The following is a 22,691-nucleotide window of genomic DNA, read 5'->3' as shown; positions in this document are numbered from 1 at the left end:
CAGTCACAACAATCCATTTCCAGTATACCATCAGAACATAGAGAGCAAAGTTAATAGTTCCAGAAGAGAGAAAAACAGCTGCTACGCAAATGAATATGGTGCACAAAGTAACAAGTACCAACCTAGGTTTCTTGGGCCTTGCTTTGGGGGGAGAGTCCAAGTTGCTCTTCTTTTCTTTAGGCTCCTTCGGGACTTTGGGCTCCCGTGGCTTCCGGGGTTTTTTGATGCCCTCTGGTTTAGGCTCCTTCGGCTTCTTGGGCTTTTTGGGTTCTTTTGGTTCCTTAGGCTCTCTCTTCCTCTTTGGTTTTGCGTCTCTTTCGCCACATAGCTCCTGCTGCCCCGCTTCTTTTTTCTTCCTTTTCTTCTTCACCCCGGTGCCCCCGCCTCCATCATCCTCCACCCCATTGTGGGAAGTCACCATGTTCTGCACAATCTCATCAGGTATTACATTCTGCTGGTCCTTCTGGACCAGGCTCACGCTGGCCAAATCAGAGATTGTCACAAGGTCATGCAGATCTTCCTGATCTGGGCTACTGACAAAAGGAGACTGTGGCTTGCATTCGAAGGTAATGGAGGCATCAGACATTGGGGAATGAGTCAGCACTTTAAAATGTGCCAGCTACAAAGAAAGAACAGAAAGAACTGTCATCACATGTGCATATGAAATATCTAAATGCAGCGCATAACACCTGGTGCACTAAATAACAGGCCTTGTTCTGCTTGCATGACTTTGAATGGGAGTTGGTGCACAATTAGTGTTCAAAAAAGGCAGTGAACAGCTACTGTCAATAAATCCACACTGGATCCAGAATTTCTCGCAGGCTAATTGGCATGTTACCTGTTCCCAATACTGCATTTGCTTTCCACGATACAATAAATGCAACCGCTCTCTAAACCCCACAGGTTTACTGCCTTTTATCGTTAGGAAACTGATAAAGGGGGTCGCTTTACACAGAATTGGAGGAATAAGGCCTCGGATAATGTGAAAAATGGAGTTGCTCCCATACACAGCAGCTGCCAACCTGTCAATCCAGACCCTCCAGGTCCCTGCAATGCTGGCTAGAGGATGTGAATGACAGCTGCAGCAGTATGTCAGAAGTGACATGTGTAAGAAATGTAAACAAGCATGTCCTGAAAAGATAAAAAAAATGTTCACATCCTGACAGATGATACACTTCGACTCCCATAAGAACATTAGAAGAGCCCTGCTGGATCAGACCAATTGCCCCTCTAGTCCATCCCATGGTCTTACACAGTGGTCAATCAATTCTTCTAGAGATCCAAAAACAAGGGCACAGATGCCAAGGTCTTCCCCTGATGTTGCCTCCAGGCACTGGCATTCAGAGGGTGACTGCCTCTGAATGCAGAAGGTTCCATTTAGTCACTGTAGTTAGTAACCTCTGAAAGACCTATTTTCCATGGATCTGTCTTATCCTTTTTTAAAGCTGACTATGCATGAAGCCATCGCTACATTCTCTGGCAGCAAATTCTTTATTTTAATAATTACTTGTGTAAAGAAGCATTTCCTTTTATCTGTCCTGAACCTATTGCCCATTGGCTTTATTGGATACCTTCAAGTTCTAGTATTTAGGGAGAGGAAGAAAAAATTCTCTTTGTCAGTTCTCTCTACTTCACGCATAAGTTAATAAACTTCCCTTTTGTCCCCACTTAGCCTGTTTTCTAAACCGAAAGGTCCCAGACTCTTCAGACTGTCCTTATAGGTGCTCCAACCCCCTAATCATCTTGGTTGACCTGTTCTGGACTTTTTCCAGCTTTGCAACATCCTTTTTGAGATATGATGACCAAAACTGCACACAGAATTCCAAATTAGGCTGAAAGATTATACTAGAGAGGCAGCATAATATCAGCTATTTTATTTTCAGTACTTTTCCTAATAATTCCCAACACGGAGTTTGCCTTTTTCACCACTGCAGCACACTCGGTTGACTATACTCACTGTGCGGTATCTGGCCAAGTCATTCTCTATAGTCCGGCATTATTCAGGAGAGTGAAAGTTGCTATCTTTTTCTAACCACAGTGGCGAATCGTCATGTCAAGAAGTCAAGAGATTGTAGTTGTTGCCACTAATAGTTTTTACCAGCATCAGACTTGCAAAAACAAAATCAATGAGACCTCACGGTTCAGGACACCAGTGCTAAGTACTCCAGAGCTCTACTCAGCTGCTTCTCCATATAAGTCCTCAGCCAAGAGTGGCACATGAGATGTGCCATGGGCAGCATAGTCTGAGGGTAAAGTACAAAGAAACAGCCATAGTGGTAGCTCCTCCTAAATACACAGGCTGCATGTGCAGTTTCTAAGCTCCTGCCTCATGGCCTTAGTGCTTCAGTGCCTATCAAGCCACACTCTTGCAGAAGAAATACTTAGTGTTGGGTTGTAGGCTCACATGTAAAACTGGTGTCTTCAAAGAAGCCACCAAGTCATGCCCAATTCGAATCTTGCATAAAGCTTATGCAACCATCTGGAAATCCAGTTTTAGATTTGTACATTTGATTAGATTTATATATCCATTGGATACCAAGGACAGTAAGGTTTCATATAAAAATAGCTTCGTTATGAGCTTGTACCACTCTGGAGTAAAGTAACTAGCAGAAACAAGATGGTAAATCTGTGGCCATCCCAAGTTAATCAAGGGAATCCTTGAGATTTACACATCAGTGGAAAGGGAAAAGAGACTAGCAAATATACACTTAACCCTGATGACCACACATCCCTACCAGATGGGAGAGATGTAACAGAAGGACATGTAGTTGCACTTCTGGAATTATCCTGTGAACGCAAGTGAAAAATGATGCACTGAACTGAACAACCATGTGAACTTAATAGGAAACATATAAAAGGAAAAAGCTAGATTCCTGCCAACTCCTGCACAAAAAAATATTTTCTGGAAACTCCATGTGTATTTTCAAATTCAGTTTAACATTTTCCAAGTGTTGCATTCTTCCATGGGCATCATTCCAAACATACTTGCACAGAGAGAAACATTACATAGAAGGAGCTCAGAGAGTATTTAGTTGTGGCAAGACACACCGGCCAACTTCAGGAAGGAGAAAGACTCTTGGCTCATAGCATGGGTGAGCACAGCTATTCTCAGCCATATAGTAAAATCCTAGGAAACAGAACACATGCTGCTACATCTGGCCACTCTCATACTTGTAAAAATAACCAAAACTGTTTGCAAAGAAACTGACAGACTTGAAATAGGGATGAAGCCCAGAATTATTTTGTATTTCTTTGAGTCTTGCTCCAGACACCACACTGATCATGAATTGCTACACCTGCAAAATCAGATTGGAAAAAACATGTTCTGTGAGACGCATGTGCCACAATTATTGGCTTTAAATGTGTCCCACTGCCCCCAATAGAGCTTTCCGGCGGCACAGAGAGATCGGGAAAGTTCTGAAACTCCCCCAGCCCTGGAAAGTCCCATAGGGTTTAATGGACATACATTGCCAAAAGGGTGGCATACACCCAAGGGCTGATGCGCCATGCAACCAGCCCTAAATTCCGGGATGGAATGCCCTGGCCTGCCCTCGCCACGCATGCTGGACACCAGTGCAGCCCTGCCACAGCTCGAACTTCCAGGTTTGGCAGTGGAAGGGCTGTGGGACACATAGCCACGTCTGCCCCCTCTGCCAGGGCAAGTGCCCTGGAGAGGACAAATGCACTGGCACAAGGCTGTGCCGCTCCCTTAAGCCCTTTAACCCACCCCCCTTGGATGTAACTCTCCCCTTTTTTTAACTTATACTCCCATTTTCAGCCCCAAAATCAAAATGAAAGAACATAACACACTGAGATAACACATCTGACATAGTCACTATAATAATCCTTCTTTTGTTAGTCTGATGTTCTGCCCAGTAGACTCATAACTGAGATACTTCAGGGAAAGAAAAAGCAAATATGTTGAGATAGAATTGCCATTTAATTCATTACGGTTTAAAACGATGCTTCTCACTTTCTAATTACATTAACATTTGAAGTTCTCAAACATACATTCTCCCTATGTCTGGTTGTGGCAACTGAAATTCTAATATATTTCACAACTTACCCAGCACAGACCACTGTTTTAATTAACACATACCCTCCTTTGTTCCTTCTTCTGGGAGAGGGCAGGATTTGGCATCTGCTCCAAAAACACCACCTTAGGCCTGATGTAACCAAAGGAACTTATCCATACTCCTTTGCCCTCTCCCAGCATCTCATTTAAACCCATGAAAAACAGCTCTGTGAATCTATCAACTGAAATAGTTTATCAGTATTTCTCTCTAGTTCTACAATAAGAGACACAACAGTCTCATGAAATAACATCTTTACTGGCGCAAACAGTCTCATGAAAAGCATCATGCCAAACTACTCTGCATCTCAGAGAATGGCATACAAACACAACCTGAATATAGATGCTGTAAAGAAAGTCAATTCCTGAACACAAACATACCTGAATCCAGACATACGGCTGGGACTACTAGCAGAACCTTGACAAGATATACAGCGGTTAGAAAGCTGGAGTAATATTCGGGGAAGGCCAACTTCCAATCCTCACTAAGTCATGGAAGTTCACTGGGTAGCCGTAGGCCAGTCAAACTCTCTGGAAAAATAAAAGAATAACCCTTCTATTTACCTTCTTTCAATATTGCCTAATTAAGCTATTTGGTCCTATTAGAACAGAGACCCAGGATCTGAAGCTAATTCAGTTTCATGGAATGTGTTCCTATTCAGGTGATATGCATCACACAAAATGGTAGGAATTCAAGCATGTCCACAGCTGGATGGAAGGGGAGAATGTATTTTTGCTGCCCAACAAAAGTCACTGTAAGAGAGATGCATCATGGTTAGTAGGTCTCAAAGATATGACCTACTTTTTTGCTGTTTGGTCACGTATTTGCAGATTCCCAGTGCTTCTTAGGCAAGTTCAGAAGGCCACAAAAATTTAATTAATCCAACATCATCCAACGAACTCAGTTCCAAACCTGTAACCTATCGCTCCTGAAAGACCTTAAAAATATGTACAACAACCCTTGCTTATTGAAACTCCACAATAAACAATAAAGAGCTGCACTTCTTCCAACACAGAAACTAATCTGGTATATAAAGTGTGCCTCTGCCACGCATACTATGGAAGCAAAACACATCCAGTCTGCCAATTCATAATACAGATTGCATGCTTTTTCCCAATATAGAAGTAAATGTCTGCAGATATGAATATACATGAGACAGACTCATAGAAAGAGCTTTGTGTTCTTTTTTTCACAGAACATTTGCAGACAGAAATTGTTGGGTTCCGGGGTCATTGCTCCCATCCTAGCTCACTTGTCTGGGCTGGTGGAATCTGTCCTGTGGCCTCAAAAAGGGTCTGGTGCCTCCTCTGGAGCCAAGAGATGACCCAACTGGCTGCCTGGAAGGCTCTCGCATGAGCAACAGCAAGTCTGTCCTTCCTCCCCAGCCATCAGGACCTCTGGCATTTATATCCCTCCCCTCCTGTCTCCTGGGCTTCCAACTGAGGCCCCGCCCCCATGCTCTGGCCCTTCCTTCCTGAGGGCTCTTAAGCTCCAGCCCATCTCTCAGCCACTCTCCACTTTGAACAGCATTGGGCAGCTCTAGCTCCTGGGAGGCACTATGTTCTTCCCCCATTCCGCCCTTCCTCCAGCACCCATGGCTTCACTCCAGCCGAAGCGTGCCTGGCTAGGAGCTCTAGGGCCGCTGCTCATTTCTGTTCCAGCTGCCTGCCAGTCTCTGAGGTGTCTGGGCCAGGGTGGCTCTTCCCCACACTGCCTCGGGGCTGCTCCTCTCATCCTTCTGCTGGCTCAGCCTCCCAGGTAGGTCCCTGCAGGGAGCCGGGTTGGGAGTCCAGCATCAAGGGCTCTGGACATAGTTGTTTGGTTTGCATTTTCTGTTGCAAAAAAATCTGCAGCAAAAAGAAAAGAAATGCTCCCCCTAAAGCCATGGTGTTGGATCCAACCATCAGCTAACGTATGGTAATGCTGAGTGGGAGAAACACTTTGGTCTATTTCTTAAAGAGAAAACTGTGAGGGATGCTGTCACTCTGGACACCAGTATGGATCTTTTCCACCATCCCATCCACTGAGCAGTCCATCCAATCAGCTTTCCTGGGGGTTTCAGTACCAGCACACACTGGAAGCCTTCTGTGTTGGGTTTGTCCTGAAAATGGGGAAGAGAACCAAATGAAACTTCCAGTCTCTTCCAAAAGTGAGCAGAAGAGGAAAGGGCTATTTCTTTTCCATCCCCCTCCTCAGAGCAGCACAGTGATAGAGGCAGGGATCTGACTCCACAGAGTGACTCTCTCTGAAACTGCCATTTTCTCCAGAGGTCCAGATCTCTGTAGACTGGTGAGCAATTGCAATTCCAGGAGAACTCAAAGTCCCATCTTGAGGTTTGACAACCCTAACCATAAGAGGCAACCAGTACATGCTGGTGGCACATGATTTTCCTGACTGGAACATGAGAAGGATCCATTGAATACTTACTGTGAAGGGTCTTTCTACTGTAGGTAAGGGGGACATCTTAGATGGGTGTCTTCTCCACCAATAGCAAGGAGGCAGGAAGTCATCATAAATTAACCGTGTCACTTCCCTTCTGGAGTTCCGAGGCCATTTTCAATCAGCATCCTTTTGACCTAGTAGTGTTTCTCCTTCTTTTGGAAGTGACCGGCCACAACTTTCACACATAACCAAACGTTTAACATAACACTAACACATGAGGCTCAACCGGAGACCCAAACAACCATACAATCCCTGGAGGCCGTCATCGGGTTAAAATGAGGACCAGGAAGGGTCAAGATGTCCCCCTTACCTACAGTAGAAAGACCCTTCACAGTAAGTATTCAATGGATCCTTCTACTGTAGGTGGGGGACATCTTAGATGGGACCTCCCCGAGCAGTGTCCCCAACTAGGGTGGGTCTCATTGTTCCCCGATGATGTTCTCCAACACCCTCCAGCTGAATGCCGTTTCGGTGGCAGCGAGGGAGTTCAGTTTGTAATGTCTAATAAATGAGGAGATGGATGACCATGTGGCTGCCCTACAGATGTCTTCGACTGAGACCTGATTGCGAAAGGTAGCACTGGTTGCTGCGCTCCTGATGGAGTGTGCCGTGATGCCCGTTGGTACAGGGAGGGCAGCCGCCTTGTAGGCCTCGATGATTGTGGCTTTGAGCGTGGTGCTTATAGCAGCTGTTGACATAGGCGCCCCTATATTGGGAGGGGAGACGTTGATGAATAGGTTTTCCGATCTGCGAATCGGCTCTGTTCTTATTATGAAAGCTTTTAATGCTCTGCTAACGTCTAATGCAGGGGTCGGGGACCTTTTCCCCTCAAAGAGCCATTTGGCTCACCCTCCCCCGCTCCCCTCCCCACTCGGCCAAGACGCCCTCCGGCCTCGGGCCACCTTGCCTGCTCCGCCCCGGCACTCCGCCTCACCGCCTCGGCCACTGCAGGGCATGTGAGATGGAGGCCCGGGCTCGGCCTGGCCTCGGCCGCCGCCGGCGAGGCGCCCGCCCTGCTCTTGCAGGGCGGGTGAAGATGGGCTCCGCCTTCGGCTCATGGAGCCATAGAACAGCGGAAGAAGCCGCATACCCCCCCTCACTTACAGAGGCGGAGGTGGAAAAGGAGTGCAGCTCGGCCTGGCGGCCGCGGGTAGTGGCGCCGCCCTGCTCCTTACAGAAGCGGTGAAGAAGAGGGCGGCTCGGCCTGGCCGGCCGCCGGGCGAGTGAAGCGCCCGCCCTGCTCCTTGCAGGGCGGGTGAAGATGGGCCCCGCAGCTCGGCTCATGGAGCCGCAGAACAGCGGCGGAAGAGCCGCATGCCCTGCTCCTTGCAGGGCGGGTGGAGAGGGTGCCGGCGGCTCGGCCTGGCCGGCCGCCGGGTGAGTGAAGCGCCCGCCCTGCTCCTTGCAGGGCGGGTGAAGAGGGTGCTGGCGGCTCGGCCTGGCCGGCCGCCGGGCGAGTGAAGCGCCCGCCCTGCTCCTTGCAGGGCGGGTGAAGATGGGCCCCGCGGCTCGGCTCATGGAGCCGCAGAACAGCGGCGGAAGAGCCGCATGCGGCTCGCGAGCCGCGGGTTCCCGACCCCTGGTCTAATGTGTGCCATTCCCTCTCTTTGGGATGGGATGGGTTAGGCATGAAGTTTGGTACTACAATTTCCTGTTTAAGGTGAAATTTAGAGCATACCTTGGGGACGAAGGTAGGATCTAGGCGTAGTATGACTCTGTCTTTGTAGAAAATGCATAGCTTAGCATTAACAGACAAGGCCCTTAATTCTGAAACTCTGCGTGCCGAGGTAATGGCTATGAGAAATAAGGTTTTCATTCTTACCCATTTTAATGGGATAGTCTGAATGGGTTTGAAGGGGTGTTTGGTAAGCGCCGTAAGCACCGCATGTAGTCGCCAAGAGGGAAAGCGATGTATTACTGGTGGTTGTGAGAGTTTAACGCCTCTTAGAAAGGTAACTACATCTGGATGACTAGCAATAGTGGTGCCCTCTGCCAGGTGGCAGACGGTAGACAACGCCGAAATCTGTCTCCTCAGTGTTGCACATCTGAGCCCACGGTCAAATCCTTGCTGTAGAAATTCCAAGATGCTACGAACGGAAGGAAGTTCCGGATCCAGGTCCCGACCCTGGCACCAGCGGACAAAGGTCCTCCACGAAGCGTTATATATGTTGACCGTAGATCGTTTTCGTGCAGCCAGTATGGTATTAGTGACCTTATAGGAATAGCCCCTCTGTCTCAGTTTTCTCCGTTCACAAGCCACGCGGTCAGCCTGAGCCAGCCGGGGTTGGAGTGGAAGATTGGGCCCTGGGACAGCATTTCCGGAATTGCCGGAAGGATGAGAGGTTGTTTGACGGACATTTCTAGAATTGAGGAGTACCACGGTCTCCTGGGCCATTTTGGTGCTATCAAGATGACTTGTGCTCTTTCTGATCGAATTTTTCTCAGAAGGCGTGGTATCAATGGGATCGGTGGAAATGCGTAAAGGAGTTCTCGGGGCCACGGAGCTAGCAGTGCGTCCACGTGCGTTGCCCATGGGTGGCGGATCCTGGACATGAATAAAGGGGTCTGCGCATTTTCTGCTGTCGCAAACAGGTCCATTTGTGGTTCCCCGAAGTGATGACAGATCATCTGGAAGATTTCCGTGTTCAGGCACCACTCGTTTTCTTGCACTTGTCGCCGGCTCAGCCAGTCCGCTTGGTCGTTGTGTTTTCCGCGAATGTACTGCGCTTCTATTGACAACAGGTGTCTTTCTGACCAATTGAGGACCTTGAGGGCTTCCTTGTACACCCTCGGGGATCTCGATCCCCCCTGATTGTTTATGTACATTTTGGTGGTAACATTGTCTGTTCTTATGATTACGTGTTGTGCCCTGATGTCGTTGTGAAAGTGCTGGAGGGCTAGAAACACTGCCCTTGTCTCCAATAGATTGATGGGAAGCGAGGTTTCGCGGTTTGACCATTTGCCTTGGACGAATTTTTGGTTTAGGGTTGCCCCCCACCCCGACAAGCTCGAGTCCTTGAAGATCTGTGGTCTGGAGTTGTGAAGGTAGCACCTGCCCCGTTTGAGGTTGCTCTTGGAGAACCACCATGTTAAGCTGTGACGTACTTGTGTGGACAGGAGCAACCTTTTGTCTTTTTTTAAGATGATGTCTAATTGGAAAGGTCTTAGAAACAGTTGGAGCGGTCTGGCATGAAGCCACGCCCATTGGTTCAGGTCTATTACTGAAATGAATAAGCCCAAGAGGCTTGCTAGTTGTAGCAGGGACGGACGCGGCGACGTTAGGATTGCTGTAGTCGCTTTTTGGATCTTGCTGATCTTGTCCCTTGGAATAAAGAGGGTGTTCCTGGTGGTATCTATGATTGCCCCCAGGTGTTCCAGTCTTTGGGCTGGGATGAGGGAGCTTTTTTGCGTGTTCACCAGAAAGCCGTAGTCCTGTAGTGTTTGTTGGACTTTTGCTATGTCCCTCAGACCTGCCTGCCTGGTTGGTGACCTCACCAGCAGGACGTCTAAGTAGGGATGAATATGTATCCCCTGTTCCCTGAGTTGTATGATAGGGCCCAAGAGTACCTTTGAGAAGGTTCTTGGAGCAGTGGCCAGCCCGAACGGTAACGCTCGGAATTGGAAGTGTGCCTCTCCTACTGTGAATCTGAGGAATTTTTTGTGAGCCGAATTGATGGGAATGTGTAGGTACGCCTCTTGGAGGTCCAGGGAGGTGAGGAATTCCCTGTGTCTCAGGGCTATTATTATGGATCATAGGGATTCCATTTTGAATTTCGGTAGCCGGATAAATTTGTTGACATAGCGGAGATTCAACACTGCTCTGCAGTCCCCATTTTGCTTGGGGACTGTAAAGAAGTGTGAATATGTTCCTGAGCACCTCTCCTGTGGAGGGCCAGGTTCTACCACCCGAATTTGTAGCAGATGAGAGACTGCAGCTATGCACCTTTGTGCCTTTTCCGTGTTTGTGGAAAGAGGTGAGGGGACAAAAAGTCGTCTGGGCATTGTTGTGAACTCTATTACATAGCCCGACGTAATGACCTCTTTTGTCCAGATGTCTATGTGTTGTTCCTGCCAGGCCGTGTTGAAATAGGCCAGGCGTCCCCCCACCGGTAGATCGTGATAGTCATTGTTTGTTTTTGTCAGTTTTGAAACCTTTTCCTTGTTTCTGGAAGGGTCGAAAGGAATTTTTACTCCGAAAGGAGTTCTGGTTCTGCCAAGAAGAGCGATTGGTCTCTCTATTGAATCTGGGCAATGTTTTATGTGTTCTGAATGTGGAGCGGTTGCCCCCCTGGAAGTTTTGTGACCTGTCTTGTCTGACAGTTTTTGGCATGGCCTTCTTCTGATCCTTTGTTTGAATTAGTACCTGCTCCAGGTCTTTACCGAAGACTTGTTCTCCGTAATAGGAGTAAGCTGCCACTGCGTTTTTTGATTGCATGTCAGCTTGCCACGGTCTAATCCAAGAATTGCGTCTGGCTACCATATTGGAGGCCATAGTTCTAGCCACCATGGCAATGGCATCCAGCGTTGCGTCTGCTATAAAAGCATTAGCAATGAGCACCCGTTCTATTCCCTCTCTAAGGGCAGTGCTCTCTGCTGGCACCATATCTAAAATTCTTTTTAACCAAACCATGGCTGCCCTGGCTACTCTGGAGGAGGGCATGAGTGCTTTGACTGCTGCCGCCAGCCAATCGTGGGACCTACGCAATGGTGCTTCGGTTCTTCTATCTAACGGATCTTTTATATTACTCTCTCCCTCCTTAGCTACTAAGGCTCCTGAGTGCAGGACTGCCACTGGGGCGTCAATAGCTGGAACCTTCAACACTGTATGGAATTGTTGAGGTAAAAGGTATGTTTTTTTATATGCTGGTGGAAGCCCTTTACGGCTGGTGGGATTAAGCCATTCTCTTTGTATGCATTTGACAAAGTACTCTGGTACCGGGAAGAATTTTTGCCCTTCAGCATCTTGTGGAAAGTAATCAGCTTTTCCCTTAGGATAACCCTTGATAGTTTTGGCAGAGCTGTTAGTTTTATCCTGTGAAGGTGGTTCTTCAGCATCTGCCTGGTCATGGAGTTCCAGCGCCGAGATAGTTTTATTAATTAGCAGCTGGATGTCCTCTTGCTTAAAGAACTGAGGAGACTGGTCAACTTTCTCTGTGGTAGGTTCCTCGGTATCTGAGAACCTCGCCCCTTCTTCCTCCTCCTCCCCTTCTAGATTCTCCTCTTCTTCCTCCTGCAAGGCGAGGGGGTCGCGGTATCTCGCGACAGCAGCCACTCCTGAGGAGCTGGGTTGCACTCTGGGGGGTTGAACTAACGGGTCGCTGGACATGGCTCTTTGTTCCCTTGCATCTAATACCTTCTCAATTTCGGCCCTGAGCAATTGCGCAAAAGCCGCTGGCGGCGCGTTTTGCCAGACCGAGAGATCATTGGGGGTGGGACTGTCTTGGCCATCCGAGTCGCTCCCCTCCCCACTGCTTCCCCGGGCCCCCTGTACTTGCCCTGGGCTGTTAGACGCTTCTTCCGCCGCCTCCGCGGTGGGATTAGTCGGTGGGGTGACACAGCACTCCAATTCCCTAATAGGGTAGGAGGAACTGGTCGGGGAGCCGCCGGTCTCGGCTGCGCCCTGGGAAGGCGCTGAGCTCCCAGGCAGAACTTTCGCTTTCGCCTTCTTGGACACCGGAGGAGCCTCCGCGCGTCCTGCTGCCTCGTCTTTTCTTCGCGTCTTTGCCGGTTTCTCCGGCTGAAGCTCTGCAGGGGCTTGTTTGCGCCCCCCTTTCTTTGCTCTAGTTTCCTCCGCGGCAGATCTGGCGAACTCCTGGCATGGCGGGGTAAAGGAGCCCGACGCCATGTTGGTTTGCAAAAAGGCGGGAAAGTGAGCTTTTTTCCCCAGCTGTTTTTTGTCCTCTCCCTCCCAGTCTAACTAGGCGGGGAGAGTAGTGAAGGGTTGCCCCGAGCCCGGAGCAAGGTACTTCAACTGAAAATCACACACACTGAGAGTTCTCCCAAGAGCCTCACACACACACATGCACTCCCTGCTAGGCAGGAAAAAATACTGATTGAAAATGGCCTCGGAACTCCAGAAGGGAAGTGACACGGTTAATTTATGACGACTTCCTGCCTCCTTGCTATTAGTGGAGAAGACACCCATCTAATATGTCCCCCACCTACAGTAGAAACAAGTGCACCACAGGTCACTGGATCAAACAGGAAGCTTCAGTTAAGGTGCCAATACAGTAACAGCTGCAACAGCATAATTGCTGAGTGCTAACAGAAAGTTATGTAGCTACTATGAATCTCTCTCAGAGCAAACATTAACTGCTCACGGATAAGTCCTCTTCCACTAGTACCAGATTACTTATGCCAACAGAAGGGCAACATTGGACCCAACCAATGTTTTTCACCTGTTTGTAAATCCCTCTTTTAGAACATAGCCCAGGTAAGAAAAAGTACATGTTTAAAGTCCTCCCTTCTGCAGAGTACACACAGGTGTATAACAGTATCTGAAACATGAGACACAAATGAAAGATTAAATCAAGGCAAGATTGTGCCTAAAGGTGTACTGACAAATAAATATAAAACAAAGAGGAAAAGTTGAAGACACCAGTAAAAGGGAGTCAAAGAAATCATTTGGAACTTTAACTGTTCTTCAAAATAAGAAGGTTATCCCACTGGAAGATGCTGAGCTCAGATTGTTTCCCAAGAACTACAGAGTGTAAGTCAATAAAGTAAGATAGGAAACATTAAAATAAAGGAGGGATGAAAGAACAATGGACAAAACACAGACGCTACAGTGACTTCTCCAGAAGAGTGGGCAGAGAAGATCTATATTTAGGAATGGCAATGAGAGGGCAACATAAGAAGGAGATTAATATCCTTTGTTGTCAGATCAGCCCCAAGCGCCATCCATTCTGTTTATGACTTGCTGTCAGCCAGCCAAGCCTTCCTAGAGATTTCAAGCGGTAACTGCCCAGCCTGCTTCTCCCACAACAGTGATGGCGAACTTATGGCATGCGTGCCAGAGAGAGCACTCAGAGCCCTCTCTGTGGACACGCGAGCCATCGCCCCCCAGTCCCCCCCTTGTGCGATCCCCCAGGATAGGCTGGGCATGCCGGAGAGAGGTCTGCAAGAGGATCGCGCCAATGTGTGAGGCCTTTCCTCTGCGCGCCTGGCCTATCCCGGGGGATTCTGCCACGGGGAGAGACTTGTAGCTGGCTGGGGTAGGGCTCAGCCCATTGAACAGGGGACGGCAGCAAGGCCAAAAGCACGGTTTGTTTCTTCCCCTTCCTAGTTGAGCTACCTGCTTGAAGAGGCCTGAGCGCGGTTCGTGTGGAGGAGGGGACTCCGTGCCTTTCGGAAACCGCGGAGAACGAGTCTGGTGGGGAGGTGGGCAGCCGAACTCTGGGAGATCCGGCATGCGAAGTTGGGAAGGATGTGGAGGATTTGTGGGTGGGGGGTGTTGAGACACAGTGCCAGGGGCAGTGCAGATGTGAATTGTCTTGAGAAGTGGGGGGCTTGGCAAAGACTGAGGTCTGGGGCAGCTGGGAGGGTGGTCGAGGCAGCGGGGCAAGTGTGACTGGAAGAGGGGGGTGGCAGTTTAGAGGGAGGCACCACTGCCTTTCTTAAGGAAACCGTGCCTGTTCTTCTGCTGGCTGCTGAAAGTTCAGGAGAACCCAGGCTGAACCCTGGAATGAACCTGGGCAAGGAGCCAATGGTGGAGGAATGCAGGAAAATCAGGAGTCTGCCTCCTTCTCAGCTCTTGGTAGCAGAGGCGTAGCTGTGCCAAAGTGCACCCAGTGCACACTTTGTGTTTTCCACCACCCCCCATACCTGCCTATGGCACCTGTGCCTGGAGCTGCAGCAGCAGCTCCCTTCCCTTCCCTTCCCTGCGAACACGTTGGCTGCCTGATTGCAGGGAAGGGAAAGGGGCTACGGGCGCGCCGCTTCCCTTCCCTCCGAGCAGGCGGCCTGCAAGGGGGGAAGGGGTTGGAGGAGATTTTCCACACACACACCCCATGCAGCAAGGCACCATCCCTTCTTTCCACCCACGCTTCTTGTCGGGGTGCCTTCTGGTTTGTGTGCCCTCTGCATTGCACACCTATGGCTTCCTTCACCTTTGTCAGGTGTCTTCTGCATGCCCTTCACTCACTGCCAAGTCCCACCTTTCTTTACCCTCTCCCCTTCTCCCGGCTATTTTCTCCCTGCAGGCTCATAGCCTGGCTTTCCTATCCCTTTCCAACCACTTCTCTCTCACACACGCGCACACTCCTCCAGGCGCCACACACCCCTCTTGGGAAGGAGGGATCTGATGGAGCAGTCCGCTGGTCTCCTCCTCCCATGTCAGGTGTGCTTGTCCTTCTGGCTTGCCTCAGTATTCAGATTAAATTGCCTTGTTGGCACTTTGCGATAAATAGGAGGGTTTGGGGTTACAGTTTGGGCACCTGGTCTCTAAAAGGTTCGCCATCACTGTCCCACAACCTCTTTTCTATCCCAGGCCTTGTCACAGATCTGCTGTGATCAGTTCTTGTTTCAACAGCCATGCACTTAGGACAGTCATAAGAAATGAAGCACATCTGACCTACATGCCAGTCTCTGGCCCACAGCCAACTGGGTTATATCAAGTTGGCCGGATTCCTCCTGATAATTCCAACAATTCTCAGAGTTATAGCAGAGGTTCCACATCTAATTTCATGGAACTCTGCCTGCTATAAATTTCCCTGCTTTCTTCATGATAGCTCTGCAGTGTTTTGCAGCTGTGGAAATACAATAGTTCCCCAAACATAAAATTCCTTATTACTGTATGGAACTTTTATGCACAATTGTTAGCCATAGGATATGTGACAAATGATAATCATGGAAATTCTCACCATGCACACTGTTTTGTGAACATTTGTTCGTACCAATGGCGCAGAGGTGCTCATCCACTGACTTACAAAATAAAGCAAAACTAACTCCTCACATTAAAATCTTTCAATTAGGAAAAACAAGTGGAGGCCTGCAATATTAGCCTCCTTCTACCCCCACTGCGGTCCGCAGCAGCTCCCAGTCACCGCCCCCCCCCCATCATCCCTACCAATGAAGTTTCTTTCACCCTCCCCCACCATCACCACTCTCAGCAGCAAGCCTAGCACAGCTCCCTGTAGGACCTGCTGAGGCTTTCCTCTCCACAATCATCGCTCTCAGTGGGCAACCCAAGGCTCAGCCCAGCATCACTGGCAAGCCCACTGGAGCTCCCGGCATTGCTGCTACTTGGCCCAGCTAAGCCCCCCCACACACTCTAGGCCCACGGACAGAGGAGGGGAAGGAAGGAAGAGTATTGTCTGCACTTGCTCAGACAATATTTTTGTTTTTGGGAGGAAATTAAACCCACTACTTTCTTTTTTTCATTTCAGGTTTTTCTACAAACCTGGGAGAGTCCCCCAAGTTTACAGACGTATCCTTTTTTTTTCTGTGTAGTCTCGATCTGCAGATTTAGATATCCACAGATGGGGTCACAATTTTGCAAACAGAATATATGATCTGATTGTTTATCTTTGATTTTTTTCCCATCCATTGCCAGTCTGGAAATGAAAGGCCTGATTCATACTGCTCTTTATTGTTACAGGCAAGCAGGCATACTTACCACTCTGAGGAAAAAAGCAAATCTCAAGTTTATCAGAAGCTGCAAAGTGTCCTCAAGCCTTGCTTTATGTAGTAGATAAAAGACAGCAGGACACAAACCAAGTACTAAGAACTGTCAGTGGCATGCGGACCTAGGGACATGGGGTACCCTAGGTACCCCATGTCCCTGGGTGCATACCTTTTGGTCACGTGGGGGGTGCCAGATGGCGCTCCCACGTGACCAAACGGGCAGTCCCTCTTCCCTGCCTATAAGCCAGACGCAAATTTCCCTCGCGTCCGGCTTCTATGCAGTGAAGAGGGGCTGGAGTAAGCCATGCTTACTCGTGAGTAAGAAGGGCTCCACATCCGCGGGTGCGCCCAGAGGTTTTTTTTGTCTCCGGGCACCATTTGGCCCTGGTACGCCTCTGAGAGCTGTATCAACTGCATGTGGGTCTACAATCCAAAATGCCCTCCCAAATGACATTCTAGCAACCTTTTATAGCTGAATAGCCAAACTACGTTAAAATTCAGAGAAAGTAATCAAAGACCCACTATCTGAAAGACCATTTGGATAACTGAAAACACACACTTTAACATTACAGATAACTTCATGTTGATTACTAATCCATAATATCTGGTTGCTATGAATGCTCTATTAGAAGGATAAAGTCTCACAATAAGTAATAAATATACACATCTACTGTTTCAGAGAACTGGCATAAATCCATGTGTAGTTTACACTTGGTTTATTTCTATAAAGCAGCTCCAAGGCCATAAGTCCCACAAAAATGTTTTCCAGTCATTCCCTTCATATACTGGTTACTCTAGCATTCCACCCACTCCTCCAATATACCTTAACATAAAAATTTCATTTTCTTTTATAAAAGCTCAATTCGATTCCATACTGAGCTACACATTTGGCTCTAAAGCCATAGGCTACAGACACCTGCCCTAGAGTTAGAAGTAGCCTGTACTCCTGTGGCTGAAGGGTCTATGGGATGTAAGGATGGTCTCCACGACCTATGAAGAGTACTTTAACTTGAGCAGTTTCCGCCACTCAATTTCCAGGTGGTCAAACATAGCCAATATGGATCCAGATGAACTATCGGCCCCTAGGTTAATATGTCCACTTCAACTGGTAGATGGAGCAAAGGTTCCACTACCAGCAGGGTGTAGTGGTTAGCAGGTGGATTCTAATATGGAGAACCAGGTTTGATTCCCCACTCCTCCACCTGAGTGGCAGAGGCTTATCTGGTGAACTGGATGTGTTTCCACACTCCTACATTCCAGCTGGGTGACCTTGGGCTAGTCACAGTTCTTCAGAACTCTCTCAGCCCCATCTACCTCACAAGGTTGTTGTGGGGAGAGGAGGGGAAAGGAGCTTGTACGTCACCTTGAGTCTCCTTACAGGAGAGAAAGGTGAGGTATAAATCCAAAATCTTCTTGATTTCCCGGAAAGTGAAGAATCATGGTCTTCTTGGCAAATATAGGCTACCACCTCTGCTTTGAGCATCTTGATTCTCTGCTGAAGTTTGGGTATTACTGGGGTGGGAAGGTAGGCATAAAGTAGATCCTTGTGCCAAGGGGCTGCAAGAGCATCCATCTCCTCTGCTTGTGGGTGCCAAGAGAAGAATCTGGCCAGCTGACTGTTTCTGATGAGATGCAAAGAGGTCCACTATGAGATGACCGAAGTAGTCCTGGATGAGAAGAAACAAGCTTCTTTTGTAAGATCATTCTGATTCTAGCACCTCCTGTCTGCTTAGCCAATCTGTGGTGGCACTGAGAGTACCTGTCAAACCTCCTTTAACCAGACAATTGAAACTGTTGTTGATGAACAATTTTTTTTTTTTGCAGGTAAGATAAGTCCAGTACAGTGCAAAGACGTCTCTGCTGGCCCCAGCGGAGACAATATCTACTTTAAGGTAACCAGCGTGCCCATCCCCCCACCCACCATACAATTCCACAGCTGCACTACAGACCAAAGTATTTGGCCTTCACTAGTTTAGCGGAGGAGAGATAAGCAGTCAGGAAACAGCAAAAGAATACTTTCACGCAGCAGCTTCACACAGACCACAGTTCCAAGGACGTAGGTAAGGGGGAGGTTCTCGGGTTCAGATCCCCGCCATTGCATGTCCAAAGCTCCGCCCCCCCCCCGCCCCCGTTTGTGGGTTTTTGTATTTTTAAAGTTTTTTTTAGCTTTTGGCCTGCAGGGGGCACAGTTTTTAGGCTAGCGGCACAAAAATTTCAGGCTATCATCATGTGACACTCCTGATGATGCCAGCCACGTTTGGTGAGGTTTGGTTCAGGGGGCCCAAAGTTATGTACCCCCAAAAGGGGTGCCCCATCCCCCATTGTTTCCTATGGGAGCTAATAGTAGATGGGTCTACCCATTTGAGGGTCCATATCTTTGGACCCCCTGAATCAAACTTCAGTAAACCTATGTGGTATCATCAGGATAATCTGCTTCTGATACCACCCCGGTTTGGTGAAGGTTGGTCCAGGGGGTCCAAAGTTATGGACTCCCAAAGTGGGTGCCTCCATCCCCCATTGTTTCCAATGGGAGCTAATAGGAGATGGGGCTATACCTTTGAGAGTCCATAATTTTGGACCCCCTGAACCAAACTTCACCAAACCTGGGTGGTATCATCAGGAGAGTCTCCCAAAGATACCCTGAAAGTTTGGTGCTGCTAGCTTAACAATTGTACCCCTGACAGCAGGCCCCCCCCCAAATTTTCCCAGATTCTCTTTTTAAATCCACCCCCTTCGGCATGGATTTAAAGGGAGAATCTGAGGTCCCCAGTTTAAACATTGAAAGTGATGTTGTTTCAGGGTGGGGGATAATCCACCCCAAAACAGCATCACTTTCAATATTGTTTTATTGGGGACCTCAGATTCTCCCTTTAAGGTGGATTTAAAAGGAGAATCTGGGTTCCCTAATTTAAACACCATTGAAAGTGATGCTGTTTGGGGGTGGATTCCAGCATCACAGCAGTCGCCCATGGGGGGGGGGGGGTGCGCAAACCTCACATTTTGCACTGAGCTCCATTTTCCCTAGCTACCCCTCTGCCTAGAGGGGAGAGAGAAGGGACTGCCGGCTGCCAGCTGGGAGCCCCGTCGGTGGGGGAGGCGGGGTGGGCGAGTCACGGGAGTCTGCTATCCCTTGCCTCGGAGAGCTGTTTTCATAAGCACTTAGGCTGGGGTGGGGCTTGGGGAGGCGTGGCCACGCCCCTGACCCCCCCATAAAAATCTATACCTACGTCACTGCAGAGTTCCCAACCCCCAGTACTCAAGCCACCCCGACATTCCACCCCCTCTAAGGCCCCCCTCCCGGCAGTACCCTTGATGTGTTCTGCATGTAAGGAATTCAGGTTGGGTTCCATCAGGATTCTCATGACCTTGGTGTTTAGTCTGAAAAATCTTGCTCTCCTCTGATTGTTGATGTACAGATTGGCCGAAATATTGGTGGTCCAGATCAGTAGGTGATGGTGATGGATTTGAGTTCTTAAGTGTTGGAGAGCTTGGGAAATGGTTCAGATTTCCAGCTGGTTGATGGGAGTTTTGCCTCTGTGGGTGACCCCTGTCCCTGGGCATATTAGTTGTTGATCAAAGTTCCTCGACCATACAGGCTCACATCAGTGAACATTTGGACTGCCGATGGAACGTGAAAAGTTTTCCCTTTCAGTAGGTTTGGTAAGCGTGTCCATCATCTGAGGGAATTCTTGACCTCTGTAGGGATCAATAGTGATTTGTCTCTGCAAAATATGATATCCATTTGACATGGCTGGAGGAACTTCTGAAGCACTCCGGAGTGCAGGTGCGCCCACTGGAGGCAATGTATGGTGGAAATGAGTTTGGCCAGCTGCATCAGTGAAGACCTTCTGCTCTGAATAACTGAGGCAACCATCTGAATGTTCTTCTGCGCCTTGGAATTTGGCAGGAACAGCGCATTGCAAGGCATGTCCACCGTGACACCCAGGTGTTCCTGTTTTTGCACTGGGGAAAGTAAGCTCTTCTGGAAGTTCACCACAAAGCTCCTGGAGTACACTGATGGTTGTGTGACTGTCTCTGATTGCCATCTCCTTGGAGTTGGTCTTAACCAGAAGGTCATTTAGGTAAGGGTAAATGTGTACCTCCATCTCCCTGAAGTAGACTGGAAAAAAACCCGGAGCTTGGAGAAGATCATCGGAGAGGTGGAGAGGCCAAAGGGAAATGGTTGCGGCCATAAGTGAAACGAAGGAACCTGCAGTGTGCTGGAAGAGGGGTACATGCAGGTGGGCCTTCTGAAGATCCAGGAAAATTAAGAAATCCCACGGTTGAAGTCCTTCCATTATGGACCAAAGAGTCTCAGAAATGATGCAAGTTGATGAATGTGTTCAGGTAATTCAGGTCCAACATTGCTCACCAGTTCCTGTTTCTCTTGGGAACTGTGAAGAATATTGAATACATGCCCTGTCCCCTCTCGGGTGTTAAGGGCCAGTTCAATTGCTCTGAATTGAAGAAAATGTAGAATTGCAGCACGTGTCCTGAGGAGTTCCTCCTTGCATTTTGGAACAGGAGAATGAATGAGACATGGGGCGGGGGGGGGGGGGGGGGAGAGAATGGGGAAGTATCCCTTGGAGAAAACTTCCAAGGCTCACCCATACTTCTGATGAAGCCTCCAAGTGTCCTGGAAACACAGAAGACAACACAACACCCACCAGACTAATGGCATAGTCATGCTTTGGAGTTAGAAGAAGATCCTCTATCTTTGTTGCTCTTGCTAAACTGGTATGTGTTATGTCCTCCTTTGTCATCCTGCAGTCTGCAAGAGCACCTATTGGCCTTGTTCCAATTCTGTCTCTTGTTATCTTTAGAGCAGCTGAGCAGGATTCATACCCACTAGAGGGTCTTATATCACTACATCCCACTGACTTCAGCATGGCCTTCTTCTTGTCTTTGGTTTCAACAAGAATCTTGTCTAGGGAGGATCCAAGGAACATATCCTCCTGAAAGGGGTATCTTGAGATTAATGCCATAGAATATAGATCTGCGGGCCATGCTCCAAGCCATAGGTTTTTGCATGTGGCCAATGAATAAGAAGCTGGCCTGGAAAAAAAGATAAGTGAGTCCAATGTAGCATCAGCTGTGAAGGAGGTAGCTTGGAGAATTCTGTTGGCTCCTTCAATGAGATGCTTCTTGGACTCTGGCAACAGTTGCAGCATCTTCCTGACCCACACAATAGCAGCCTTGGAGACAATAGAAGCACCTGATGAGGCTCTAATTGCCCAACTCCTTTGACAACCAAATTAAAAAGGAATGAGTCTAACCGAATGCCAACGAACACTTTCCCTCCATTAAAAAAACTCTATGCCTTCCCAGAGTTTGTCAGTATATTGCTCTGGTCGATACTGTAGTGATGGTCCTCTAATCTGGGGGGCAAGTTTCTCTGGTCGATTCTGTAGTGATGGTCCTCCAATCTGGGAGGCTGTTTTTTCTGGTCAATGGTGATGGTCCTCTAATCTGGGGGGCTGGTTTCTCTGGTCGATGGTGTAGTGATGGTCCTTCAATCTGGGGGGCTGGTTTCTCTGGTCGATGCTGCAGTGATGGTCCTCTAATCTGGGGGGCTGGTTTCTCTGGTCGATGGTGTAGTGATGGTCCTTCAATCTGGGGGGCTGGTTTCTCTGGTCGATGCTGCAGTGATGGTCCTCTAATCTGGGGGGCTGGTTTCTCTGGTCGATGCTGTAGTAATGGTACTCCAATCTGGGGGGCTGGTTTCTCTGGTCGATGCTGCAGTGATGGTCCTTTAATCTGGGGGTGGTGGTTTCAGAAGACGGAGAAGGGTCCATTAAAGATGCCTTTGACAGGTGGTCACATTTCGTCCTTCATGTGACCTTAAGGGGGAAGATTTCCCACCTTCAGTGCTGGGGATGGGGGAGTGAGTATATTTCTAGTCAGCTAGTTAGCATCGAAAAGCTTTCTATTTTATCCAGTGTGGACCTGCACAATGAGCAAGAACCAATACAAAGATGTGAGTAAGGTAAGTTAAGTTCTCTACTCCATCTTTTTTATCTTCTGCAGCTGCCATTTGTAAGAGTGTTTTTCTTTTACAGTCATTTTTACTCAGAGGTAACTTCTACTGATTTCAATGAAATTTGCTGAGGTTTGCAGCCTGAGTTTCATGGCTGAAATCTGGCCTTGCTCTGACTACAGACTGAATTAACTTCCACATAATGCTTTCTAATCTGCCAAAGCTGCGGTATCAACTCTCAGATTCAAATGAATTGTGCCAAAATGAACATGGGCATCCTTTTTTCATTTTCAGACTGAGCAAAGCTCATTATTGTATAGTGTCTTGTACTCTGCTGATGCTACATAAATATTTAACAGCAGAGGGAAATAAAGAAATCAAAATTACTTCTCTTCTTTTAAGTGTAACCCCCAAGATTTCTGGATTTATAGGTGAATAACTAGTAAGAATACAGAGATCACACACAACTGAGCAGCTACTAACATCTGTTGAAGAACTACCCAAAGCAAACATTAGCCAACACTTAAAATCTAATAAACCTTTTCCCTTCTAATCCACTGATGGTCTGTCAGCTT

At 48.3% G+C, this 22,691-nt stretch overlaps 1 protein-coding gene across 3 annotated transcripts in view; it reads right to left on the bottom strand.

Annotated features, from left to right (window-relative positions):
• The window catches only part of CHD6 (chromodomain helicase DNA binding protein 6), a 139,655-nt gene that overhangs the window by 67,312 nt on the left and 49,652 nt on the right, over positions 1-22,691 (bottom strand). For all 3 annotated transcript variants that reach the window (XM_048498809.1, XM_048498810.1, XM_048498808.1), the window contains one exon: positions 123-619. In XM_048498809.1, the coding sequence (XP_048354766.1) occupies positions 123-619 (497 nt within the window). The remainder of the gene's footprint in view (positions 1-122; positions 620-22,691) is intronic.

The sequence above is a fragment of the Sphaerodactylus townsendi genome, linkage group LG05 (genome assembly GCF_021028975.2).
Source record: "Sphaerodactylus townsendi isolate TG3544 linkage group LG05, MPM_Stown_v2.3, whole genome shotgun sequence".
In the NCBI taxonomy this organism is placed as follows: domain Eukaryota; kingdom Metazoa; phylum Chordata; class Lepidosauria; order Squamata; family Sphaerodactylidae; genus Sphaerodactylus; species Sphaerodactylus townsendi.
The sequence above is the reverse complement of the archived record's forward strand: the minus strand, read 5'-3'. Positions and strand labels throughout refer to the sequence as shown.